General features: G+C 34.5%; 1 protein-coding gene across 4 annotated transcripts in view; it reads left to right on the top strand.

The window, feature by feature from the left end:
- Window positions 1–27,620, top strand: part of TECRL (trans-2,3-enoyl-CoA reductase like) — a 144,755-nt gene that overhangs the window by 15,890 nt on the left and 101,245 nt on the right. For all 4 annotated transcript variants that reach the window (XM_032151791.1, XM_032151785.2, XM_058434634.1 and 1 more), the window contains one exon: window positions 21,656–21,707. In XM_032151791.1, the coding sequence (XP_032007682.1) occupies window positions 21,656–21,707 (52 nt within the window). The remainder of the gene's footprint in view (window positions 1–21,655; window positions 21,708–27,620) is intronic.

The raw sequence follows: 27,620 nt of genomic DNA, 5'->3' as shown, positions 1-27,620 counted from the left end.
GTAGGGCGTCCCCTACTAGCCGATCGACCGTGTGGTGAGTCAGCGCTTCTGAGTCGATCGTCACTGAAACGGAAGGACTGATGGGCCTTTGGAAGGCCGAGGGCCGTGGGCCACCTGGTACCAGGATTTTAGTGAGTGAGAAGGAGGGGCCCAGGCCGGGCGAGTGAGAGGAAGGGAGAAAACTCAGTTCCCTGGAGGCCGAGACTGGGTTGGGTAACTTGGGGTCTACCATGGCCTTAAGGGCCCTCGGCGAGCTACGTCTGTTTTGAGAGCGGCTAGGGTGGGGATCGAAGGGCTATGTTAACAGTCTGCCTGAAAGGTAGGCCCCAGAGGGGAAGACTTACCGAAATGAGGCTGGTGTTGTGCGAACAGGAAAATGGGTGAAGACTGGTTTGGGGTCTGGGTTGGGCCTCGAAAAGGATCGGGATCCCACTGAAGGGTGGGGAGTCCCGATCCGAGTCACGACACCAATGAAAGAGTAAAGGCAGACCCAGAGCACGCCAAACGCAGTCAAGAGATCTTTATTAGCAGAGTCGGGTCAGGTCGCACAGAGAGAGAGAGTGCTGTTGGGATGGGATATTTATATCCCTTAGGGCTACGTGGTTATCGATGATTGGGTCTGGGGGGCGGGCCTGGGGATGAGCGGGGTGAGCGGGAGGTGTTATTTTCTTATTGGGTCTTTCTTGGGGGGTTTAACATTGCGTCAGGTGTGGAGAGGGAGGAAGAACCCGGAACTGTCGCCATCTTGTGGTACCTTACGTGTCTGCGCCACCCAACACCAACCCTGTGTTTAAGTCAGTTTGAGCTACTGTAACAAAAATATAAAATACCAAGTGGCTTATAAACAACAGAAATCTGTGCTAGATTCAGCAGCACATTGGAACAATAAAGAGATTAGCATGGCTGCTATATAGCAATGACATACAAATTTGTGAAGTGTTCTGTATTTTTCTTCTGGTTAGTAAAAACAGAAAAAAATATTTCTTATAGTTCAAGAGACTGAGACATCCAGAATTAAGGCACCAGCAGATTCGGTACCTAAACAGGGCCAGCTTCCTGGTTCATAGTTTATGGCCTTCTTCTGCCTGTGTATTTACATGGCTGAAATAGCCTGGGAGTTTTCTCAGGCCTTTTTTGTAAGGGTGCTAATCCCTAATAACCTCACGAAGGCACCACCTCCCAATGCCATCATCTGGGCATTAAAATTTCAACATATTAGTTTTAGGAGGATCTAAACATTCATCTTAGGACCATGTATGTAACAAAACTTAATAAATGTACCATAGTTCCTTTCAAAGATACAGCCACATAGGTTAGGCAAACTTATATATCCAGGGGTAATAAAATTTGGAGTGTGGTATTACAGAGAAAATAAATATGATATTCCATTGTCACTTATTTTAGTTAAATTTAGTTTAACCTAGATTTTACCATTTGAGTATACAATGAATGAAGGCAATCTCCCTGTATAGAAACCTGAAGATGTGCATGACACACTAATTAGCAAAAAAGTTCAAGATAATTTTTTTTGTTATTTTATAATATAAGAGTTCAAACAAAATAGATAAAGATGTGTGGCTTTATTTCTGGGTTCTCGCTCATGTTCTATTAGTTCATGTGTCTGGTTTTGTAAGCTGTTTTGGTTATTGTAGCCTTGTAGTACAGTCTGAAATCAGATAGTGTGATGATCTTCAACACAGCCAACAAAAACAAGCAATGGGGAAAGGGCTTCCTGTTCACTTAATAGTGCTGGAATAACTGGCTGACCATATGCAGAAGACTGATACTGGACACCTTCCTGTCACCATATACAAAAATCAACTCACAATGGAATAAAGACTCAAATGTGAAACCTAAAACTGTAAAAGCCCTGGAAGAAAAACTAAGAAATATAATCATGGAACTAGGAACTGGCAAAGATTGTATGATGAAGACTCCCAAAGCAATTGCAGTGGAAGAAAAAAAGGACAACTGGGACCTATGGACATTAAAGAGGCTCTTTACAGCAAAAGAAACTACCAACAGAGTAAACAGACAACCTACGGAAAGGAAGAAAGTGTTTGTAAACTATGCATCTGACAAGGTCTAATATCTAAGATCTATAAGGAACTTAATTGAACATGCAAAAAAACAAACAACCATATTTAAAAATGGACAAAGGACATGAAAATATACATGTAACCAACAAGAATATGAAAAAATACTCAACATTACTAATCATTAGAGAAATGCTAATCAAAACCACAGTGAGAAACCATCACACACCTGTCAGAATGGTTACTATTAAAGTCAAAAATTAGCAAATGCTGGCAAGGTTCTAGAGAAAAGGGAATGCTTATGTACTCCTGGTGGAAATGTAAATTCATTCAATCATTGAGGAAAGCAGTTGGAGATTTCTCAAAGAATTTAAAGCAGAACTACCATTCAGCCCAGAAATTCCATTCGTATTTCCACAGGAATATAAATTGTTCTACTAGAAAGACAAATACATGCATGTGTATATTCGTCACAGCACTATTCACAATAACAAAGACATGGAATCAACCTAAATGCCCATCAGTGGTAGAATGGATATAGTCAACATGATACATGTATACCATGGAATACTACACAGCCATAAAAAAAACAAACTCATGTCCTTAGTAGCAACATGGATGAAGCTGGAGGCCATTATCCTAAGTGAATTAACTCAGGGACAGAAAACCAAAGACCACATGTTCTTACTTATAAATAGGAGCTAAACGTTGATTATACATGGACACGTAAAAGGGAACAATAGACACTGGGGCCTACCTGAGGGTGGAGGGTAGAAGGAGAATAAGAATAAAAAAACTAACTATTGGCTACTATGTTTATTACCTGGGTTGTTTCATAGTAAGCTAAAACTCCTATGTCATGCAGTTTACCCCCATAACAAACCTGCACATGTACCCTCTCAATCTACAATAAAAATTAAATAGAAAAAGATGATAAAGATTTTTCTTATATAATGTATTTGTATTTTTGGGAAATAGTATCAGTTTGCCCTTTTTATGGTTTTGTTTGATACTTATTTTAGAAGTCAAGTCCAGATTACATGATATTGATACATTTTGGTAGCCTGACAATGAATCTATCAAATCATTAGCTAACTTGGTTCTATGATCCTAGTGTGTACTTAAATATAACACATTGTGATTGTGTTAATTGTTCCTTTTCACTAAGGTTTTGTGCTCAAACTTATCTAGTGACAACTTTCTTTCCTCATAAAATTAGCATTTAATAAATGAGCAGTTATTTATGACAATATTAAGTAACTTTTATAACTTAGGTTAAAGGTCCATGTATGCAATCGATTAAGTATTTAAATATAATTTGGCTGACATACTTAATTTACAGGGCTTAAAAAATTTCACGTTTGGCTGGGAGCAGTGGCTCATGTCTGTAATCCCAGCACTTTGGGAGGTTGAGGCAGGAGGATCACCTGAGGCCAGGAGTTTGAGACCAGTCTGGCCAACATAGACCAGCCTGGCCAGTCTGTTTCTACCAAAAATACAAAAATTAGCCAGGTGTGGAGGCGGGTGCCTGTAATACCAGCTACTCAGGAGGTTGAGGCAGAAGAATTGTTTGAACCCAGGAGATGAAGGTTGTGGTGAGGTGAGATTGTGCCACTGCACACCAGTCTGGGTAACAGAGTGAGACTCTGTCTCAAAAAAAAAAAAAAAAAAAAATCATGTTTGTTAATTTGTCGACTTGTAACATTAGGAAAATATTTATATTTCATCATCTCAAATTTTTTTATCTTTTAAAGAGCTCAATGTTTCCTACTTCACAAGGTTATTCATGATGATCAAATGTTTATCTGTATACATATTAAAGTAGTACCTGCTGCACAGTAAATTCCCAATAAATTGTTCTCCTCCTATTTCCATTTTACTCTCTTCCACCACGTAGTGTAGTAGAGTGGTTAAGGACAAGTATGGAAACACTCTGTGTTCAAATCCTATCTTTATTGTTAACTGTGTGACCTTGTTAAATAACCTTGTTAATATCCACTTTGGGTCACAGTATTTTCATTTGTAAAATGTAAGCAAAATATATATGTTAAGCCACGGGAATTGTGAGTGAATTAAATTTTTAATAAAGATAAAATTCTTGGACTAGTACCTTTGGCTGCCTTTTCTACATTAAAGTCTGTGAAATGAATACATTATGGAAGGTATGTCCACTACAACTATCGAAGATTACGCTTTCCACTTTGAAAAGACACTAGTAAAATTAATTTTTAAAAATCTAGCTGCACGACAATGAGGACAATGGTGCTATTATCATGTCTAATAGTTGTCTCTTCTATACCATAAGGAGCAGAGGCTAAGCTACCTGCCAGACTGCAGTGGAGAGGAAATTTTTATTATTATCTGCAATGATGATTTTACAGTCACTATACATAGCAGGTCATGTTGGTAATGAAAGCGACATCATAATTCACATAACAAAATAGTTGATAGTATATTTTTAACATCAGATGAGCTGACCATTTTTATTTATCTTATTTTGCCCAAGAAATGAATGTGTTGGTTAAGGACGGAGAGAACATATTTTGTTTGAAGAAGGAAAAACTAAATTACATTTCTTATCGTATTTTCCTCCTCCAAAAAAGTCTGAATTTTCCAACAGCATTTTATATATATATAATATGTATATTTAGACATATACATAATGCTTAAAATATATATGTAACATTGTATTTTTATCTAGCTAGCTAGCTCTTCAGAAAGAAAAATAATATGCATGATGGATTCTTACTTCAGACTCAGAGAAAATATTGTAATCGTAACTGGGACTCTGATCTTCTTGAATACTCCAGATAATAATTTTTTAAATTTTAACAATTCTTCCTTGAGTCTATAATTTCTAAATACAATCATGTATGATGTATTAACAATAAATATATTAGATTCATTATATTAATACTTATTTTCTGTAAGATAGTATAACTACTCAATACAGAAGCAGAAATGGGAAAGCTATGAAGTCTAAGTCTGATAAAATATATTTTAAGAAACTAAAATATCCTCATATTGTTTTCAATTTTAATGTCCTTAGGAGGGCAGCATAATCAAAGCAACTTAACTCCTCTTACAAGGAGGAATTTGTAAAATTATTATACAAATAATTTTGAAAGTAACTTTTCCATTCGAACATCTCTGTGATTGCGGGATTGTAATGGATAAGGCAGGAGCATTATTTATCTTTCCATATACACGGAAGGAATTCATGTTCCCCCCTTTGCAGTCAAAATCACGTTTGGATTTGGAATCACCTCTATCCCTTTGGAGTTAAATATGATCACATGCTTTTGCAAATAAGAAAATGTAAAACTAAGTGATGCATGTCCTTTTTTGCCAAAGATTTCAGTCAGGGAGAATTTGGAATATTTTCCCCCCTCTAATTTAAATGCTAAAAGCCTTCTAGGTAATAGGTTTACTATCAATTACATCACAGATTTTGGTAATAGAAACAGACTGAACTATTGGTAGAAATGTAGCATCATCAACCAATCACTATTATTTCCAGATTCTGGGACTTCGGGGTTTGTTAGTCAAGCACAAATGACACTACAGCACCACCTCATTCCTAGCACCAAGTTGTGTACTAAGCAGGACAGTAGAGTGACTAGTATATAACTTGATGCTAGGAATGAGGTGGTGCTGTAAGACATATTTAAACGATGTAGAGATGGCTTAATTGTTCATTGTTGAGTAGTGAGAAAAACATCAGAAGCTGGAAAGATGAAAATCCAGGTCATGCTGTGGTAATTTGTAAAGTGCTGTGGATAGTAACTTATAAAGTACAGCATAGACCTGATGAAATGGCTGATCTAGAAAAAAGTTGTTAATACCACCTGTGGTATCCAATAAAATTTGGATGCTTATAGCAACGCATTTCAGGAGAGAAGAGTTTATATAAAAACTTGCAAAGCTGACCGACAATAAATATAAAAGCAGAGTTTACGTCTTAAATTCAAAATATCTATCAGCCTCGACTAAAAAAATTACTTTATAAGCCTTAAAATTATCATTTTCTCCCCAAATGCTTGGGGGTAGCTAATGGGCTCTAGGAAGGCAGATAATGTCTTTTAGTTCACACGTTGCTAGGTTAAATAGGCATCTCTTATGTCATTCAGAGAGTCCGGAGTTTGAGCTCAATGTCATGATTAGAAGGGGTTTTGTGTTTCTTCAGGATATGGTTGTGTATTTTGAAAATGTAAAGGAGATTGGACTAAATAGTTGATGATCAGAAGTGTAGACGCTAATAAATATTACTATTTTTATTATGGTTTTTAACTGGTTCTCATACAGGAACATGGTAGGACTTAATTCACCTATCTCCCTGAGGTAACGTGTTTCGTGCTGGTGAAATACGGGTGGAAGGCATACATTTATTAGCAGACCGAAGCTGGAAGAACCTAACCTAATTTAATTACCTTTTCTTTTAGCCTTTGTCTTAGTAACAGTCAATGTTGCAGATGACTTCTGCTTTGTCAGTATAGATTCTAAAGTGAGGAGAATGCAGAGTAGATACACCAGTTAATCTGTGATATATATGCAGTATGTGTAGACAATAAGCATGGGCTGTTTTAAACCACTGGTTTTGCAACACAACCTAGACTATTCTAGCAGGTGCATTCAATTAAATTTGAATTAAAGACAGCTTTTGTGATTTTGTCAGGTTATTATTAAAGATCCTTCAATCATTAGAAGAACCTATAACAAAGAGAGTGTGAGCAGTTTTCTGTATCATTGTAACATATTTCTTCTTAAATTATTGCTTGTATATCAATGTCATATATTTCATTTAAAAATGGGAGGCATATTTATAATGTGTTTTATTGTTCACATAAGACCATTCAATAAATTGGCTATATGAGTTAATCTATCCAGTCTCTGTTAATGTCTTCAATGAATGTACCTCCTATATACTAGGATCTCTTGTCAATAATATTGAGAATAAAGACAGCAGAAATGAGCTTATCTTAAATATATAAAGTTGTATCAAAAGAATGATGAGATTTCTTAGATAATTAAGTTGAATGATCAGAGTTGACGTAAAGATTCTGGCTTAAAAACTGTTTGAGTGTTGATGTTATTAATGGGGTAGACACAGTTTTTTGCCTAATACATATAGTACTCAGTTCTGGTCATTTAACTTTGAAATTACTCTGAGACAATCATGCAGACTGGTTACACATCCAGTTGTATGTATAAGTTTGCAGCTGTGAAAACAAGTTGGTGTTGGTAATATACATTTGAGAATATGAAAATATATGGCATTCAAAGTAATGGGAATGAGTGAGATCAACTTCCTTGATAAAACATAAGCTATTTTTACATAGGATCACCAAAGCAATTCAATTATGTGTTGAACCTTCATGGTTCATTTAATCATCAAACTTTTTTTAGAATTTCAGACCTACGTAATGATAAAATTTTCATTGTTCTCTATAATGTCAGATACTCTGAATTTGTTTATATGTTGAGAACAAATTCTTCCAAGAGCCTGCAATCCACATAGTTAAATTTAAAAAGTAATGCAATCATTTTTAGTGGCTGGCAATGTAGTAACATTTATGAGGACAGTGAGCCAATGATGCAGAAATAATTGTAGCCTCTATCTCTGTGATTTGATGTCAAACAATTCGTTAGTAATATGAACGTTCTAAAATTGATTTTCCTCCCTAATTATTTTTGCTTGAAACTCATTTCATATTTGCCATATTTTAAAAACTGTAATATAAATCTTTAAGTAGGAAAAATAAATATATGACCATCACTTCAAAATTTGAAGTGCTCTAAATTTTTGAAATCAATCTTAAATCTGTTATCTCTCAGGGATATAGGATGTGAGGTTTCTTTATGTCAGTAGATTTAATCTAGTTATCTTAAAAAAAAACCACACCACTTGGACAATATAGATGATATACAATTAATAAGAGGACTGCTCAGTTTAAAATAAGCAATGACTCCAAATAATCAATAATGTACACTAACAAAAGTCTAATGCTCACTTATATGACATGACCAAGGAGGAAGAACTGTAGCTTTCCTCAAAGACCTATTTATTATGGAGCAGATTAAATTAAATGGTCCACATTTTCACCATGGACTCCTCTAATCCTAGCCGTGGGATAGCCCCTCAGCCCTCATGGGCCCCAAGACTAGTATAAGGAGCTGCCTGGAGTCCACACAATGACATTATTCCAGAGAGGGCGTTCACATTGGGTTACACACATCTCTTAAGACTCAAATTGGCTGCTGCACTGCTCCATTTTGAGAGCTCAGTCCCCAATGAATTATATCCTGCCTTGGGGCCCAACAACCCCTGCATCTCCACATTCCTAGAGCCCCACTGACATCCCCTCATATCCACCTAGAAAGCTATGGCAACGTGACACCAGATGGACATAGCAGCTCGGATGGTTCTTCAGCACCCAGCCGATGCAGTATCCTGTGTCCCAAGAAACAGGAGGGGGTATAGTGCATGAGGAGGCGGCTGCCAGGACAAAGAGAGTTAAAGTACACACTCCCACAAGCCTGAGAGCTGCCTGTTTGCAGCCACTGCAACACTGCACCATGACCTCTCTAGCAACAGGCTGCTCCAAACCTGCATGCTCCAGGGTGTCTGGGGACTGGCCAAATTGGACACTATCCTGGGGCCTGAAGACAGGCCTGCCTCACACACCAATACTACTCCACAACTGGCCAAACATGCTGTTCAGGAGCTTAAGGATCAATCCACCTGGCCCACCACAGCCAGTAAGCATGTGAACCATCAGGGGCCTGAGGACTGGCCCACCTGGTCACCAGAGCCACCAGCCTCTATGAGGATTGTGCAGGAACTGGAGGATTGACCCACCCATCCGTCTGTCCCTGGTACCCACATACGCCATCAGGAAAACCTGACAGCAGATCCACCCCACCCACAGCCATTAACTGTGTGCATCATCCATGGGCCTGGGAACTGATCTGCACTGCCCACCACTACCACTGCTGGATGTAAGCACACTGTTTGGAGGCCTGTTTCACCCACCGTAGCCTATGCCTGCAGATAACATTGGGGAGAACTGAGGACAGGCCCACCCAACCTGGGACCACCTTTTCCAGTGTCTGTGCACATTATCTAGGGGGCTGAAGCCACAAGAACTCAAGCATAACTTCCAGGAGGCTGGGGACTGGCCTATTCATGCTGTGAGGGCCCTATACAATGTCCAGAGGTATGAAGATAAATCAGCCACAACCTGTGTCCATGCACACCATCAGGGGGCCTGAGAACAGGTCCATACAAACTGGCACTGCCCCTACCAAAGCTTGCATGCATCATTTAAGGGCATAAGGATTGACCCCTCCATCCACTACCACCATACCTATAAATGCATTCTAGGGGGCCTGAGAATGGGACTTTAGCCTACTGATGACTGCACACATTATCTAGTGCTCTGAGGATTCACCTGTTCCATCTGTCACCACCAGTGCCTGCATGTGCCTCTTGAAAGCCTGAGGATGGCTCCTCCCAGCCTGCCACCACCACAGTTAACAGCACTCATTTGCATATGCTAACTTGGGGCCTCAGGACTGGCCCATTCGTCCAGTTGCCACCACTGCTGACACTTGTACATGCTACCAGAGGTCTTAAGGGTTGGCCCACAGACAGGACTGGCATGAACACCCCAAAGCAAGAGGCCTGAGTACCCACCTGCCTACCCAGCTGAATACTGTCACTGTAAGCACATGAGAAGCCACCAAGAGGCCCAAGAATCATCCCATCTGGAATACACCACCTAGGTGCCTGCATACACCACCTGGGCACCCAATGACTGGCACACATAGCCTGCTGCTGACACCACTGATGTCTAAGGATTACCTACCTGATGTTCTAATTTCCAGTAAAGCCTCACCACAGCCTTCACCTACAAGTGAAGCCTAAGCCTCTGAGTACCACACAGACAATACTGATGCTTATTACAGCATAAATCATACAGAGACTAGAATGCTGCACCCACCAAGAATCAAAGGCAAAGTGCCCTGCCCAACGAACACTGTAGGGACATCTACAGGAAAATTTTTTTCCATGAAAGCCAATCCATAAAATTAGAAGAAGCAACGGTTACATCAGATCTGCAGATATCAGCATATTGAGGCAAGAAACATGATAAAACGAGAAATCATGGCAAGAAATGTAATAATTCTCTGGCAACAGATCTCAATGAAAAGAAATCTATGAAATCCCTAAAAATAAATTCAAAATAATATTAAAGATGCTTGGTGAGATATAAAAAAGCACAAAAAATACAAATAAATCAGAAAAACATTTGTAATCTAAATGAGAAATTTAACAAAAAGATAGATATAATAAAAAAGATTTAAACCATACTTCAGAAACTGAAGAACTCAATTAATTAAATAAAAATACAACGGAGAGCTTCCACAATAGACTAGATGAAGCAGAAGAAATAATTTCTAAACTTGAAGACATGTCTTTTGAAATAACCCAGACAGACAAAAAGAAAAGAATAAAGAAGAATGAAGAGAGCCTGCCTGACATATGGGGCATCATAAAGCAACCAAATATTCAAAGTTTGAGTGTTCCAGAAGGGAGACAGACAAAAGTATAGAAACTCCACCTAAAGACATAATAGCTGAAATTTCCCATCTTGCAAGATATAGACATCCAGATACAGGAGCTTAAAAATGCCCAAATATATCCAACCAAAAAGATATTATTTAAGACATGTTGTAATCACACTGTCAAAAATCAAAGACAAAGAGAGAATACTAAAAAAACAGCAAGAGAAAAGCATCAAGTCACATATAAAGGAAGCTTCATCAAACAAACAGCTAATTTCTCAGCAGAAGCCATTAAGGACAGGAGAGAATAGGATAACCTATTAAAAGTACTGACAATCAAGAATACCATATGTAGCAAAGTCATCCTCCAAAAATCAAGGACAAATAAGTATTTCCCAGATAAGCAAAAACTGAAAGAAATAATTACCACTAGACTGATCCTACAAGAAATGCTTAAGAGAATCCTACATCTGAAAGCAAAAGGATGATATCTACCACCATGAAAATACAAAAAAGGATAAAACTCTTGGGTGAGCCAGGCACAGTGGCTCACACTTGTAATCCCAGCACTTTGGGAAGCCAAGGCGGGCGGATCACGAGGTCAGGAGATCGAGACCACGGTGAAACCCCGTCTCTACTAAAAATACAAAAAATTAGCCGGGCGTGGTGGCGGGCGCCTGTAGTCCCAGCTACTCGGAGAGGCTGAGGCAGGAGAATGGCGTGAACCTGGGAGGTGGAGCTTGCAGTGAGCCAAGATCGCGCCACTGCACTCCAGCCTGGGCGACAGAGCGAGACTCTGTCTCAAAAAAAAAAAAAAAAAAAAAACTCTTGGGTGGAGCAGACACAATAAGAAAGGGAAGGACTCAAATATTACCACTACAGAAAACCACCAAACTGCAATGATAATAAGAAAAAAAAGAAAGGATCAAAGGACATACAAAATAATAAAATAACAGTTATAAAAATTACAGGAATAAGTTGTATCCTGTAAGTAACAACCTACAATATAAAGAGATTAAATTTTTCATTTATAAGATACAGATTGGTTGATTAGGTTACAAACTTGACCCAACTATGTATTGCCTACAAGAAGCTCACTTTATGTGTAAAAACATGTATAGAATGAAAATGAACAGATGAAAAGATATTCCATACAAACGAAAACCAAAAGAAGACAGGATTAGTTAAGTTAGTTAAATTTGTAAATAAAAAACTTAAAAAGAGACAAAGAAGGTCATTATATAATGATGAAAAGGCCAATCCAGCAAGAGGATATAACGATTCTAAATATATATACACCTAACAACAAACACCTAACAATACCTAACAACACTATATAGTGTGTGTGTGTGTATGTGTGTATATATGTGTGTATGTATATATATACAGAAATTTCTTCTGGACATACACAACCTACTAATATTGGGTCAGAAAGAAATAGAAAATTTGAAGACCAATAATGAGTAACAAAACTGAATCAGTAATAAAACATCTCCCAACAAAGAAAAGCCCAGCACTGGGTTGCTATACTGGTGAATTCTATCAAACTTGTAAATAAGAACTAATGATAATTTTTCTCATACTATTCCAAAAATTGTAAAAGAAAGGAATTCTTTGTAACATTCCATTGTCCAGCTTTATCCTGAAACCAAACCAGATGATCACACATGCACACATCCCCCTACACACACACGCGCACATGTGTGCACACACACACACGCAAATAATACTACAGGCCAATATTCCTGATGAAAAAAGACACAAAAATCTTCGAAAAGTACTAGCGAATAAAATCTTACAACACATCAAAAAGATAATACACTATGATTTAGTAGGATTTATTCCAGGAATAAATGTATACTTCGATATGTGCAAATCAATGAATATGATATATCCTATCAACAGATTAAAAGATAAAACTCATATGATTATTGTAACAGATAACAGATAAAGCATTTAATACAATGCTCAATCCCTTTATGATTAAAAAAATAAACCTCTCAACAAATCAGGTATGGAATGAACATACCTCAACATTAGGGGCATATATGACAAACCTTCAGCTAACATCATTCTGAATGGGGAAAAAAACGACAGTGTTTTATCTAAGAACTGGAACAAGACAAGGATACCCACTCTTATTCAACACAGTACAGGAAATCCTATTCAGAGGAATCAGGAAAGAAAAAGGAAAAAAAGGGCATCCAAATTGGAAAAGTGGAAGTTAAGTTGTCCTTTGTAGATGGCATAATCTTACATATGTAATAACATAAAAACACCACCAAAAATATTTTAGAACTGATAAATAAATTCAGTAAACTTTCAGAATACAAAATCAACATAAAAAATCAGTAGCATTTTTATACACCAATGAGAAACGGGCTGAAAACTAAATAAATAATTTTATCTCATTTACAATAGGTACCAAAAAAAATTTGAATAAATTTAACCAGGAAAGAGAAGGAACTTTGCAAGGAAAACTGCAAAACTCTGATAAAAGAAATTGAAGAGGACACAAACAAATGGAAAGACATCTGATGCTAATGGATTAGAAGAATTAATATTGTTGAAATATCCACACCATCCCACCCAAAGCAGTCTACAAATTCAATACATTCCCTATCAAAACACCAATGACATTCTTTACAAAATAGAAAAACAATAGTAAAATTTATATGGAACCACAAAAGACCCTGTATAGACAAAGCAATATTGAGCAAAAAGAACAAAGCTGGAGGCATCATACTTCCTGACTTAAAATATACTTCAAAGCTATAGTAACCAAAACAGCATTGCACTGGTACAAGAATAGACATAGACCTATGGAACAGAGAACCCAGATATAAATCCTTGCATTTATAGTCAACTGATTGTCTTCAAAGATGCCAACAATATACATTGAAGAAAAGACAAGTTCTTTAATACATGGTGCTAAAAATACTGGATATCTATATGCAGAAGAATGTAATTAGACCCCATCTTTTATCAAACACTAAAACTCAACTGAAAATTCATTGGAAACTTAAATGCTAAGACCCCAAACCATAAACTACTAAAAGAAAACATAGGAGAAATGATTCAGGACATTAGGTGAAAAATTCATAACTAAGACCTCAAAAGTATAGGTAGCAAAAACAAAAATACACAAATGGGAACATATTAAAATAATAAACTTCTGCATAACAAAGGAAATAACAGAGTGAAGAGGCAAAAGAGTGGAAGAAAATATTTGCACACTATTCCTCTGACGAGGGACTAATATTCAGAACTAAATAAGGAACTAAAATACCTCAATTCCCAGAAGCATAAAAACAAGCAAACAAATGATTCCATGGAAAATTGGGCAAAGAATCTGAGTAGATATTTCTCTAAAGAAGACATACAAATGGCCAACAGATATATAACAAAGTGGCCAACATCACTAACATCAGGGAAATACAAATCAAAGCGACAATTAGATATTATCTTACCCTGATATGAATGGATATTATGGAAAGACAAAGACAAAACAAATGCCAGTGAGGATGAAGATCAAAGGAAATTCTTATACACTATCGGTGGAAATGAAATTAATACAGACATTATGGAAAACAGTAGAAAGTGCCTCAGAAAACAAAAATAAAATTTTTATAAATTCCAGACTTCCACCCTGGGTATTTATCCAATGGAAAACAAATCAGTATATCAAAGGGATACCTGCATCCTCATGATTATTGCAACACTATTCACAATAACCAAGCTATAGAATCAACTATTATTTGCAGCAACATAGATGGAACTAGAGTTCATTATATTAACTGAAAAATGCCAAGCATTGAAAGACAAATATTGCATGTTCTCATTCATGTGTGGGGGTTTAAAAAGAATTTTAACATTTTAAAAAGTTTATCTCATGAAGGTACGGAGTATAAAATTTACCAGAGGCTGGGAACAACAGTAAAGGAATGAAGAGGGGTTAGTTAATGGGTAGAAACATACAGTTAGATAACAGAAGTAGCTTCTACTGTTTGATAGCATAGTAGGGTGACTATAATTAACAATTAACATACACTGTATATTTCAAAATAGCTAGAAGAGAGGATTTGAAATGCCTCCAACACAAATAAATGGTAAGTGTTTAAGGTGATGGATATTCTAAATACTGTTTTGATCATATCACATTTTATGTACATATCAATATAGCACACCCCATAAATATGTATAATTATTAGATATCAATAAAAATTGTCTTAAAATATGACTACATGGTGGGTTGTCACCTCTGCATTGTTCAAGGGTCGTGTGTGTGTGTGTGTGTGTGTGTGTGTGTGTGTGTGTATGTGTGTGTGTGTGCATAAATAAAAGACCAGTAATGTTTTAGGCTGTACTTCTAAATAAAATTTACACATAAGTTCCTAGAAATAAAAATTTTCACATGAAAGAGCATTATTCGGATAAAAACTTTCTTTGGTAAATACTTTAACAAAATCAATGTATATGTTAATTTTTACATTATTTTTCAATAGAAAAGGCATAATTGATATTAACCAAATTGTTATTGCAATATAAAAGGAAACATTTTGTATGATACAAAAACAGGATATGTGTGTATGCATGCACATATATGTATATACATATAGTTTTACTTAACAAAGAACTAATTTTAAATGATTTAGTTTATAAATAAAACTGATACACTATAAAACATTTCAATTTCTTAGATAAATAAAATTCAGTTAAATTTAAAAGGCGAAAGATTTATGTGATCTGAAGAGAAACCATAGTATAATTCAGTTAAATTTAAACATTTAAATCTTGTTAAAACTCATATTTCTTGAGATTCACTGTGTGCTGTCAATTTTATTCATAGTGAAAATTCTTGCTATTCTACAAAACACTGAACACATTTTGATTGTATGAAAATTATTTTCTATAGATTACCTACTTATCTGAGCAATCTGAATGTTACTTATTAGTAAAATAACATCTGCTTACTGAGAAAACCCTTGTCCATTCTGAATAAAATATGCAAATTTACATTCTATTTGCTAATCTACTACATTCTTTATCTTTGTTTGTTTGTTTGTTTGAGACAGGGTTTCCCTCTGTCACCCAGACTCCAGCATAGCTGGGACTACAGACACACCCCTCATGCCCTGCTAAGTTTTTTTTTCTTTTGGAGAGATGGGATTTCTGCCATGTTGCCCAGGCTTGTCTTGAAGCCCTGGGCTCAAGTGATCCTTCTGCCTTGGTTTCCAAAAGTGTTTATTCTACAAGCCTGAGCCACCAAGTCTGGCCTAAAATCTTCTAATGGAAATTCTCAGAGCTATTTTTTTCCATTTTCCTGAATTAATCAAGCTTAACATGTGATTCTTTTGGTAATTTTCTTCCTTCTGTCTTCAAAAATAGCTCTGTTTACTTAGGAAACCTGCATTTGGCATTTTGTATTTCTCTGTGTATCTGTGTCTGCATTTTCACACCACTATATCTAATTATTTATATCAGTTTATCTTTTACTTTGGTTTTATTTCTGTACTTTTACTTTTAGACAAGTTCTTTGTTTTAATAAAGTTTAGTGACAAATTTAGGTTTTTATACTACAAAACCCCATCAAATGAATGTCAAGTGGTTGCTTTATTTTCTTACAATTTAATTTTTATTGCTCTAATCAGGATGAGCAGTATTTTGGAGACATCTGTCCATCTTAAGAATTTACTTTGGCAAATTCTTAAGATGGGCAGATGTCTCCAATAACAGGCTCTGAAATTGTGGAAATAATCAATAGATTACCAACCAAAAAAAGTCCAGGACCAGATGGATTCACAGCCGAATTCTACCAGAGGTAGAAGTAGGAGCTGGTACCATTCCTTCTGAAACTATTCCAGTCAATAGAAAAAGAGGGAATCCTCCCTAACTCATTTTATGAGGCCAGCATCATCCTGATACCAAAGCCTGGCAGAGACACAAACATAAAAGAGAATTTTAGACTAATATCCTTGATGAACATTGATGCAAAAATCCTCAATAAAATACTGGCAAACAGAATCCAGCAGCACATCAAAAAGCTTACCCACCATGATCAAGTGGGCTTCATCCCTGGGAGGCAAGGCTGGTTCAACATACGGAAATCAATCAATGTAATCCAGCATATAAAAAGAACCAAAGACAAAAACTACATGATTATCTCAATAGATCCAGAAAAGACCTTTGACAAAATTCAACAGCCCTTCATGCTAAAAACTCTCAATAAATTAGGTATTGGTGGGACGTATCTCAAAATAATAAGAGCTATCTATGACAAACCCACAGCCAATATCATACCGAATGGGCAAAAACTAGAAGCTTTCCCTTTGAAAACTGGCCCAAGACAGGGATGCCCTCTCTCACCACTCCTATTCAACATAGTGTTGGAAGTTCTGGCCAGGGCAATCAGGCAGGAGAAGGAAATAAAGGATATTCAATTAGGAAAAGAGGAAGTCAAATTGTCCCTGTTTGCAGATGACATGATTGTATATCTAGAAAACCCCATTGTCTCAGCCCAAAATCTCCTTAAGCTGATAAGCAACTTCAGCAAAGTCTCAGGATACAAAATCAATATGCAAAAATCATAAGCATTCTTATACACCAATAACAGACAGACAGCCAAATCGTGAGTGAACTCCCATTCACAATCGCTTCAAAGAGAATAAAATACCTAGGAATCCAACTTACAAGGGATGTGAAGGACCTCTTCAAGGAGAACTACAAACCACTGCTCAATGAAATAAAAGAGGATACAAACAAATGGAAGAACATTCCATGCTCATTGGTCGGAAGAATCAATATTGTGAAAATGGCCATACGGCCCAAGGTAATTTATAGGTTCAATGCCATCCCCATCAAGCTACCAATGACTTTCTTCACAGAATTGGAAAAAACTACTTTAAAGTTCATATGGAACCAAAAAAGAGACCACATCGCCAAGTCAATCCTAAGCCAAAAGAACAAAGCCAGAGGCATCATGCTACCTGACTTCGAACTATACTACAAGGCTACAGTAACCAAAACAGAGATATAGATCAATGGAACAGAACAGAGTCCTCAGAAATAATGCTGCATATCTACAACCATCTGATCTTTGACAAACCTGACAAAAACAAGCAATGGGGAAAGGATTCCCTATTTAATAAATGGTGTTGGGAAAACTGGCTAGCCATATGTAGAAAGCTGAAACTGGATTCCTTCCTTACACCTTATACAAAAATTAATTCAAGATGGATTAAAGACATACATGTTAGACCTAAAACCCTAGAAGAAAACCTAGGCAATACCATTCAGGACATAGGCATGGGCAAAGACTTCATGTCTAAAACCCCAAAAGCAATAGCAACAAAAGCCAAAATTGACAAATGGGATCTAATTAAACTAAAGAGCTTCTGCACAGCAAAGAAACTACCATCAGCGTCAACAGGCAACCTACAAAATGGGAGAAAATGTTCACAACCTACTCATCTGACAAAGGGCTAATATCCAGAATCTACAATGAACTCAAACAAATTTACAAGACAAAAACAACCCCATCAAAAAGTGGGTGAAGGATATGAACAGACACTTCTCAAAAGAAGACATTTATGCAGCCAAAAAACACATGAAAAAATGCTCATCATCACTGGCCTTCAGAGAAATGCAAATCAAAACCACAATGAGATACCATCTCACACCAGTTAGAATGGCCATCATTAAAAAGTCAGGAAACAAGAGATGCTGGAGAGGATGTGGAGAAATAGGAACACTTTTACACTGTTGGTGGGACTGTCAACTAGTTCAACCATTGTGGAAGACAGTGTGGCGATTCCTCAGGGATCTAGAACTAGAAATACCATTTGACCCAGCCATCCCATTACTGTGTATATACCCAAAGGATTATAAATCATGCTGCTATAAAGACACATGCACACGTTTGTTTATTGTGGCACTTTTCACAATAGCAAAGACTTGGAACCAACCCAAATGTCCAACAATGATAGACTGGATTAAGAAAATGTGGCACATATACACCGTGGAATACTATGCAGCCATAAAAAATGATGAGTTCATATCCTTTGTAGGGACATGGATGAAACTGGAAACCGTCATTCTCAGTAAACTATCGCAAGGACAAAAATCCAAACACCGCATGTTCTCACTCATAGGTGGGAATTGAACAATGAGAACACATGGACACAGGAAGGGGAACATCACACTCTGGGGACTGTTGTGGGGTGGGGGGAGTGGGGAGGGACAGCATTAGGAGATATACCTAATGCTAAATGACGAGTTAATGGGTGCAGCACACCAACATGGCACATGTATACATCTGTAACAAACCTGCACTTTGTGCACATGTACCCTAAAACTTAAAGTATAATAATAATAAATTTTAAAAAAAGAATTTACTGTGAAAATGGCTACAATACAGTTTTAAAAACAAGCAATATTACAAAAAAAGGTTTCTGTGAAAAACTAGTAAATGCATATTGGGCAAATTCAAACAAATTCCAGATTAAATGCTTGAATGAAAAAGCTTTTTTGTTTTCATCAACTTAAATGTAGGGTAAAGTAATAATAACTCAAATTTTAACTATAATCAGTTAAAATTTAGAAGTAAATTTTTGGCTTAACTAACATCATTTGCCTTGCCTACTCACTATTTTAAGATTCATTTTCTTTTAAGAGGAAGAAACATTAATGAAGGGAATATTAAGATTTCAAATGTAGGGTTTCAAGTAACTCCCATCTGTATAATTATGGAAATGAATAAATTATCACGATGATCGTTTATCCTTTTTAAGATGTTGTAAAACTGACTAAAAAGTGGAAGTTATGATAACTAAACTCCCTGATGAAGCCACTGAGACATCAATTTAGTCATCAGAAGCTCTTATATGCTCAGTTAATTATCATATTTTCCTCTCTTCGTGCTTTCAGTACAACTAAAGGACTGGAAAGAACAGAGCAAGCAGAATCCTGGGGCTAATTGAATATGTGTCTGAATCATTTAGGAGTTAATTTCTTTCTGATTTATTTTGTCCAAAATTACTGCAGAAAGGGCAGTTCTCAAGGATTTATTCAACATCAGCACTTTTCTAACATGTGAAAGTCAAATGAAAATTTTTAAAAATGTTAAGAGCTCATAATACATCCCTATTCCACATGAAGGTTTCTTTCAAGAAAACAGTGTTAGTCTTGAAAATAAGCAAATTCAAAGAAAAATGCATATATCAAATTAGAAGGTTGCCTATTGCATTATTCTGATGTGGAGAATAGCATACAGCTTTTGCATATCAGATTAAGAAACCTTGATCTTACTCTGTTTTTACGTGTTTTCACGCACAGCTTTATTTTTGACTTCTACAAAAGTTAATTAAAGCTTATTATATGCTCTGTGGTGTACTACATGATAAAACAAAACAAAAGTAACACTAGATCATTATCCTCAGCTCTGTATAGATTAAACAACCAATGCATAATACAAGATAATGTGCCCTCATAAAGTGCTAGAGGAACACATATCAAACTCAAATTGAGGGATTATTGATTATGAAAATTATTTTTTGTTTAAAATTACATGGCCCTTGATACTACTAGTGGACAAATATTTGTTACTCTAGGGAATATCACATGGCCTTTACTCCACTCTGTCAGAGAAAGCAACATATAAAGGTGCTGAATGAATAAGAAACATTGAGATTAAACAATGGACACTGTTAAAACAATATTTTAAAAATCAAATTTAAATATTAAAGGTTAATAACCAAAATTAAAATATATGCACAAGTGTATAGAGATATGTTACTCTCTCTATAAACTGTTTTTAAATTTTTTTCTAACATCTTTCAGAGAAGAGCAATGCCATGAAATATTTATAATTTTATATACAGAGAATGTTTTAGGATCATTTTTCTATTAACAGCATAACAAAAATTAGAATTCCTATTACTTTTTAGGACTTAAATATTATAACTGTCTTATTTAGTAAATCATATATACACAGGAAATCATAAAAAAATTCTGAACAGTATACTGAATGATTAGTCACAATCCTGTTAAGTAGAAGGCGAAATATGTTAAAATAAATGTATTTGTTGTTATACTTTCAGTGTATAATAAAACATCAAATGTAATGTAACAATATTAAGAACTACATGGTTCTTATGGACTATCATGCACAAACATTTTATGCATTCTTTATTTAACCCTTTCTAAACAGCTCTAAGGGGATTTTAGTGTAGCATAAATAAATCATGTAGACATATGATTATAATAAATTTCACTAGTATCATATGCTTATTCAGGGAAAGGAAATATATTTTCTTGAATTATCATAAAAATTTCTTTTGAGACAAATTCAGAAAGTCAAAAAAGCATCATGATGGCTTGAAATGTTTGTATGGAGCTTCAGTACTCAATAATTTTTAAATTTAGATGAATAAAAAATATTTTATTCATTTTTTAATTTATAGAGTTTGTTTTAGTAATTTAGTACCAAAGATTTTGTCAAATTACTATGTACCTAAGGAATCCAAAAAATGTGTCTCACATGTGTTTTAATAGACCTTTAGTACTTTTATTTGGGGATTTAAATAATGTCAGTAGGGGGCTTAAGGTGACTTTTGTCTTATAATATTCTGAGGTAAACATTTCTCTCATTTGTCCATATAAATTAACTTCACATCCTTGGGTACTATTGCTACACATTCTTTTACATTCCTGTGTATTAAAACATATTTTTAATTAATAGTTTTATGAGATATGGAAAAATACATTGACTATTTTGGACAAAGAAAATTCAAAAATATATCTTAGGGACACGAATTGGATTGAATCAATGTAATAAAGCTATTACTGTTGTATACAAACAAAATTTTTAAAAAATTATATTGTTACTGATTGCAACATTTCAAGTTTGTCTAAATAGTAATCACTAAAAAGATAAATGAAGCAAAAATTCTTATTGTGTAAGAATTTTATGATATATTTAAATTTTTTTCTTAAATGGATAGAAAACAAATTAACAGTTTTAAAAAATAACTCTATTTTCTTTTCCTTTTCAGGTGACACAATCATCTACTATTCATGACGTTAAGCAAAAGTTTCACAAAACATGTAAGTTTTATATATTATTTAGAATTTACATCATAAAGTTTTATTTTCAAATAGGTTTAAATTTTTCTATAAGTGCAATATATGATAGAGTGTATGAAAACCATAGTTTTACAAGGAACTCAAAAACAATAGTTTGCTTACTATTTCTTTGGCATAAATATTCTAGCATTTAACTCTAATTGATCCTTTAATCTCCAGCATTTCCAATTTTTCTTCACAAAGTTGTTTTAATTTATATTTAAACTTGATTTTATTATAACAGGAAACTTTCTATATGTTAAATACATTAATTGATGCAAGTATTTATTTATATTTAAGCAAAATATTAGGCAAATTTTTGCTTCATGTATTTATACTGGCCAAGTATCATTCACATAGAAATCCTTCACACTGTTCATCTAAATTATAGTGTTTACTTTTATTAATAGACCTAAAATTAATAGGTAAATTAAATTTACCTCTTCAACTAACCTTTTATTATTTACTTAAAAATATTTATATTTTATGTATTTCAATTATGTTTTTATTTGTATACCTTCTTGATAAAGTTTACTCCAAATGTTAAACATAAAAATGTCTATAATTACTGGCAAATATTGTTTTTACAAACTTTATTTTTGGAGCAGTTTTTGTTTCATAGAAAAAAATTAAGTAGAAAGTACAGAAATTTCCCATATAACAATGTCGCCACACATGCATGGCCTCCCGCAGTATAAATATCCCTCAACAGACTGGCTCATTTGTTGAAATTAATGAGTCCATTGGCAGACCATAGTAACCGAAATACTATCGTTTAAAGTTCTGAAACTGATCCAATAGTCCCATAGACAGTTATTTTTGTATAAAGAACGAAATTAACCCTTCTGTTCTTAAAGCTTTATACTTTTATTTTATCTGAGTTCTTTCCTCAGGAAAGGGTCCCTTAGCCCTCTCAAAAAGTATCAAAGAACTAAAACTCACCAGATGACCACATCCAGACAGTGAGATGCTGGACCCCGCATTCATCATAACTGTGTCCTTTCCCCTCCATAGTTCCTGTTTTCTTACACACTTACATTTCCTCCCTGTTATATATACCCCTGGTTTTAGTCAGTCAGGGAGACAGATTTGAGACAGCTCCTATCTCCTCGACTGCAGCACCCAATTAAAGCCTTCTTCTTTGGCAACACTTGTAGTCTCAGTTACTGGCTTTCTGTGCTATCAGCACCCAGACCTAGATTGAATCCCTGGAATTTTGCTAATGGTTCACTGTTGGTGTTGTATGTTCTATGAGTTTTGGTAGGGAACATTTTTAATATTTTAGATTTAGTTGAGCAATGTTTATGTTGTGAAAATAATCATGAAACTCATAATTTAATGCCTTAATTATATTTCACAGTAAATAAGTAGAACTCTTATATTACTTTATTTTAGGACAAACACAGAATAACTACTGAGTACTTTCTGTACATATGGCATTATGACAAACAAAGACTAATTCAGTAAAGGTAGAAAATGTGCCATAAATTGTCAAAAAGTAGTCTTATGTGGAAGACAATATAATCATCTAAAGAATATAGAAATAAATTGCAAATAGTGAATGTACCTAAAATTTATAAACATTTGAGTACAATCTATTTAAAATTTGTGATGAAACAGAAAGCCTACACAGGAAGGAATATAATTGCTTGAAATATGCTTACTCTGTTTAAAATTTTTGAGGAAGGTGACATTTTTTATTTTGCTGTAAAGTCATATAGGAATTGGTTATGCTGAAAAGTGCCAGAAAAGCATTATAGTAAGGGACAAAGAACAAAACCAAAAAGATATATATCTACTATATACTGTATATATATATATAGTATATATGAAGTGTGTATATATAGTATATATATAGTATACATATAGTGGATTAAGTTTCTAACTGTTGCATTATAATTGTTAGCTATAGTTTTATAACAGTATTTTCTAATACATTGAGCTTTTTATCAAACTCATATTTTTATCTAATCACATAATCTATATGAGCCATGTTACTCTGATTATCTCTATAAGTATTTTTGGTGTATTTCTACTTAAAATAAATTTATTTTAATAGTTATTTCTATCTTAGCATGAAACATGGATCTCATTAAGCCAGTAATTGAATTGCCACCTTTGTAATGACTTGGACCAACTCTATCTAATAAAGTGGCTCCAGAAAGTTTAGATTACAGTAGTAAGTAGGAAGACATTTGAAAATGACTTTTTAATATAAAGTAGAAAGGGTTAACAAGATGATTGTGTGTAAAACAATAATAAAGTCATTTCTATTGTTGGAAAATGAGTTAATGAATCAAAGTCGAATTTATGTGTAAAAGAATGTGCAGTCACCGTGACAAAAAAGTATTATTTTTATAATAATTTATGTCAACTAATAGACATAACAATTACTTGAAATCTTAAACTTTTAAAGGAATGCGTTTTGTGTTGATGTGATTTAGAGCCTGCTTCTAATAATTAGGAAACTGAAGTCAAGCAGCTTACAAAAAATCCTAGAAATGTCCTGTTGCAAAAGTAGATAGCTGACAATATGACAATAGTCTAGTTTCAATAGCTATATCAGGACAAGAATTATTGATAGCTATTATTTTATTTTCCTTTGTAAGTACTAATCTTTAACAGCTTTACTTAAATTGTGACTTTTTTCACTTTTTCAAAATTATCTTTATTTTGATATTATTTAAATCATCTAAAATATAAAAATAATATTTCAGCATTTTCCCATATATCATAGTGCATTTCAAAATTTTATTGATCTTTAGGTTTTACAAATTGAAGACACAGAAAAACACTTTTTGCTGCATTACATTATACAAAGTATTTAAAAGAATGTATTTGCCAATTTTTGAAAGACATTGAAAAATCTTGCTAATCCTGAAAAATCTGTAAACACATGGACATCAGTAAAAAGAACTTCTCTCTCAATGGCCTTAGGATCTTATCTTTTTAGCATATTTTAAAACTAGATAACATTGAATACTTATTAAAGTACATAAATATATACCAAAGAGATTACTCATATACCTACAAAGCCCCATTTGTCAGGTTTTAAAAAACTTTACTTTTTGACACCAAATTAATTTTTATGACATTTCTGACATTGTTTGTTTTCAGGCCCTGGAGTGGGAATTTAATCTTGGGTTGAAAAAAAATATCTTATCAGAAGACATTATTTCCTGAAGGCAGAATTCTTGTTATATGTCTTTTATCTATATCTTTTGTTCTCGTTTTGATTAATCCTGATATTTTGTCTTCCTACGATTTCTCAGACTTATCAGCTTTACATTTTTCTTTGCTTTATTTTAGAACTTTTTTATGTTCTAAAAAAATATGTCTTCTATACAATGAGAATCTTAATGTTCTCCCAAGGTTTATAATTTTTAAGTTCTGCTTTGTTATAAGAATAATCTATTAGGTTACCCTAGTAATGTCACAGCAATCAGACCGGTGAAGAAACAGAAAGAGAGAAAACCACTATTCATGAGTTAGCTGCTAAGGCAAGGAGACAGGAATGTTTTTCATGAAAAATAGAAGCATATAAAACTACAAATTGGATCTATGCATACACATACAAACAAATAATTTCACCCATTTCTTATGCTTTTCTCATTTAATGCAGCAAAAATGCATGAAATGTCCCCAGCTGCAAATCCTCAACTGATCTTTCTTTATCTTGATCTATTTGTTTCTTAACACTGTAATTATTGTTCTTGTCTGCATCTTCAAGTCTCTTCTAGAGAGCTTAAGAAATTTTCACGCTCATGTTTCTTTATATCATGCTCTATCATGTTCATCTGCTCACAAGTATTCCATACAGGAATTGTACATTATTTTAAAAACCTAGCTGAAAAATAAAGAATTATTAGTCCCAGTGACATTCTGACTAAAACTGCGTAAATATTTTTTAACATTTTTAAGAGATTTTTAAAACTTCTGTATGTCTTTATTATTTATTCTAGCAGAGTAATACCACTCTATTTCTATTGTTACCCAGTTCAACAAATAACCTACTTTTCTCTCGGGATAAAATATGACTTTATTAGAACATGTTTGAAAACACAATCATAACAAATTTCATTTGAAGAAATAATTGATGGTTATTAGCTACTTATAAATTGGGCAGTATCTTATCTAGATAAGACGTAAGTAGAAAAGAACTTCAATAAGCGTGACAGAACAGTTGATTTTATAAAGCGGCTACCTGGAGCAGGAATGAGAAAAATGTTTCTGCCTCCAAAGAAAAGTGAAAAATTCCAATAGTCTAGGTTTCCACAGAAAAGTAGATGAATGTGATATTTTGCGTTAATAAAATAAAAAATATATTTATGTAAATACTTTGAAAAATTGATAAAGTGAAGGTATATTTAATATGTTCCATAGGAACTGCAGCACTAATTATTGTAAGCCAGGAAATCTCTAACAGAGATTCGGAAATAGCACTGTATGAACATGTATAAAGGTAGCATTTTGCATAAAAACAGTTTGTAAAATTATTTCTAATTATTTATTATTTAATTGTTTATTATCATAATTATTTGGTTTTGATTAAATGTAATTAATTGTAATTGTTATTGTTTTACAATTTAGTTATAATTTAGTTAATTATAATGACAAGGTGATTGTATTTTATTATTGAATTGTATTTATAATTTACAATGTAAATTACAATATAATTAATATAAAAGTAATTATGTATTATTATTACTGGGTTTGTTGTTAAAAGTGATTTGTTTTCACAAGATAAGATGCCCTAAATGGAGCTCCAAATAGCGTGTACAGTTTCTACAGCTATCCACCGGTTATAATGGATGACCACTTCTGTGATTATTCAATGTGGGTAAACACTATAATTACAATTAAAATCACAGGTTTGAAGTTGGGTGAAAAAAATAGTGTGCGAAAACATTGAATGAGGTTCAATCTTCATGCAGTAGCAAATCATGCCCTTTATTAAATATTATCAAAATTATATCAGTACATATTTTCAAAGCTTATGTCAAAGCTCATACAAAATGTACAGTATGAACTATGTGATATTTTAGTTTAGATTAGCATATTACTAAGCACATGATTAATAGTTTTCTTTCTGGATAATTCATCATAAATATTGTGGATCCTTACTTGAGATAAAAGTTTTATTACATGTTTTGGCAATTTTTTTCTTTTTTATTATTATTATTATTATACTTTAAGTTTTAGGGTACATGTGCACAATGTGCAGGTTTGTTACATATGCATCCATGTGCCATGTTGGTGTGCTGCACCCATTAACTCGTCATTTAGCATTAGGTATATCTCCCAATGCTGTCCCTCCCCCCTCCCCCCACCCCACAACAGTCCCTGGAGTGTGATGTTCCCCTTCCCGTGTCCATGTGTTCTCATTGTTCAATTCCCACCCATGAGTGAGAACATGCGGTGTTTGGTTTTTTGTCCTTGCGATAGTTTACTGAGAATGACGGTTTCCAGTTTCATCCATGTCCCTACAAAGGACATGAACTCATCATTTTTTATGGCTGCATAGTATTCCATGGTGTATATGTGCCACATTTTCTTAATCCAGTCTATCGTTGTTGGACATTCGGGTTGGTTCCAAGTCTTTGCTATTGTGAATAGTGCTGCAATAAACATACATGTGCGTGTGTCTTTATAGCAGCATGATTTATAATCCTTTGGGTATATACCCAGTAATGGGATGGCTGGGTCAAATGGTATTTCTAGTTCTAGATCCCTGAGGAATCGCCACACTGACTTCCACAATGGTTGAACTAGTTTACAGTCCCACCAACAGTGTAAAAGTGTCCCTGTTTCTCCACATCCTCTCCAGCACCTGTTGTTTCCTGACTTTTTAATGATCACCATTCTAACTGGTGTGAGATGGTATCTCACTGTGGT

The sequence above is a fragment of the Hylobates moloch genome, unplaced genomic scaffold (genome assembly GCF_009828535.3).
Source record: "Hylobates moloch isolate HMO894 unplaced genomic scaffold, HMol_V3 SCAFFOLD_2, whole genome shotgun sequence".
In the NCBI taxonomy this organism is placed as follows: Eukaryota; Metazoa; Chordata; class Mammalia; order Primates; family Hylobatidae; genus Hylobates; species Hylobates moloch.
Note: the sequence above shows the minus strand (reverse complement) of the source record. Positions and strands in the feature narration are given on the sequence as shown.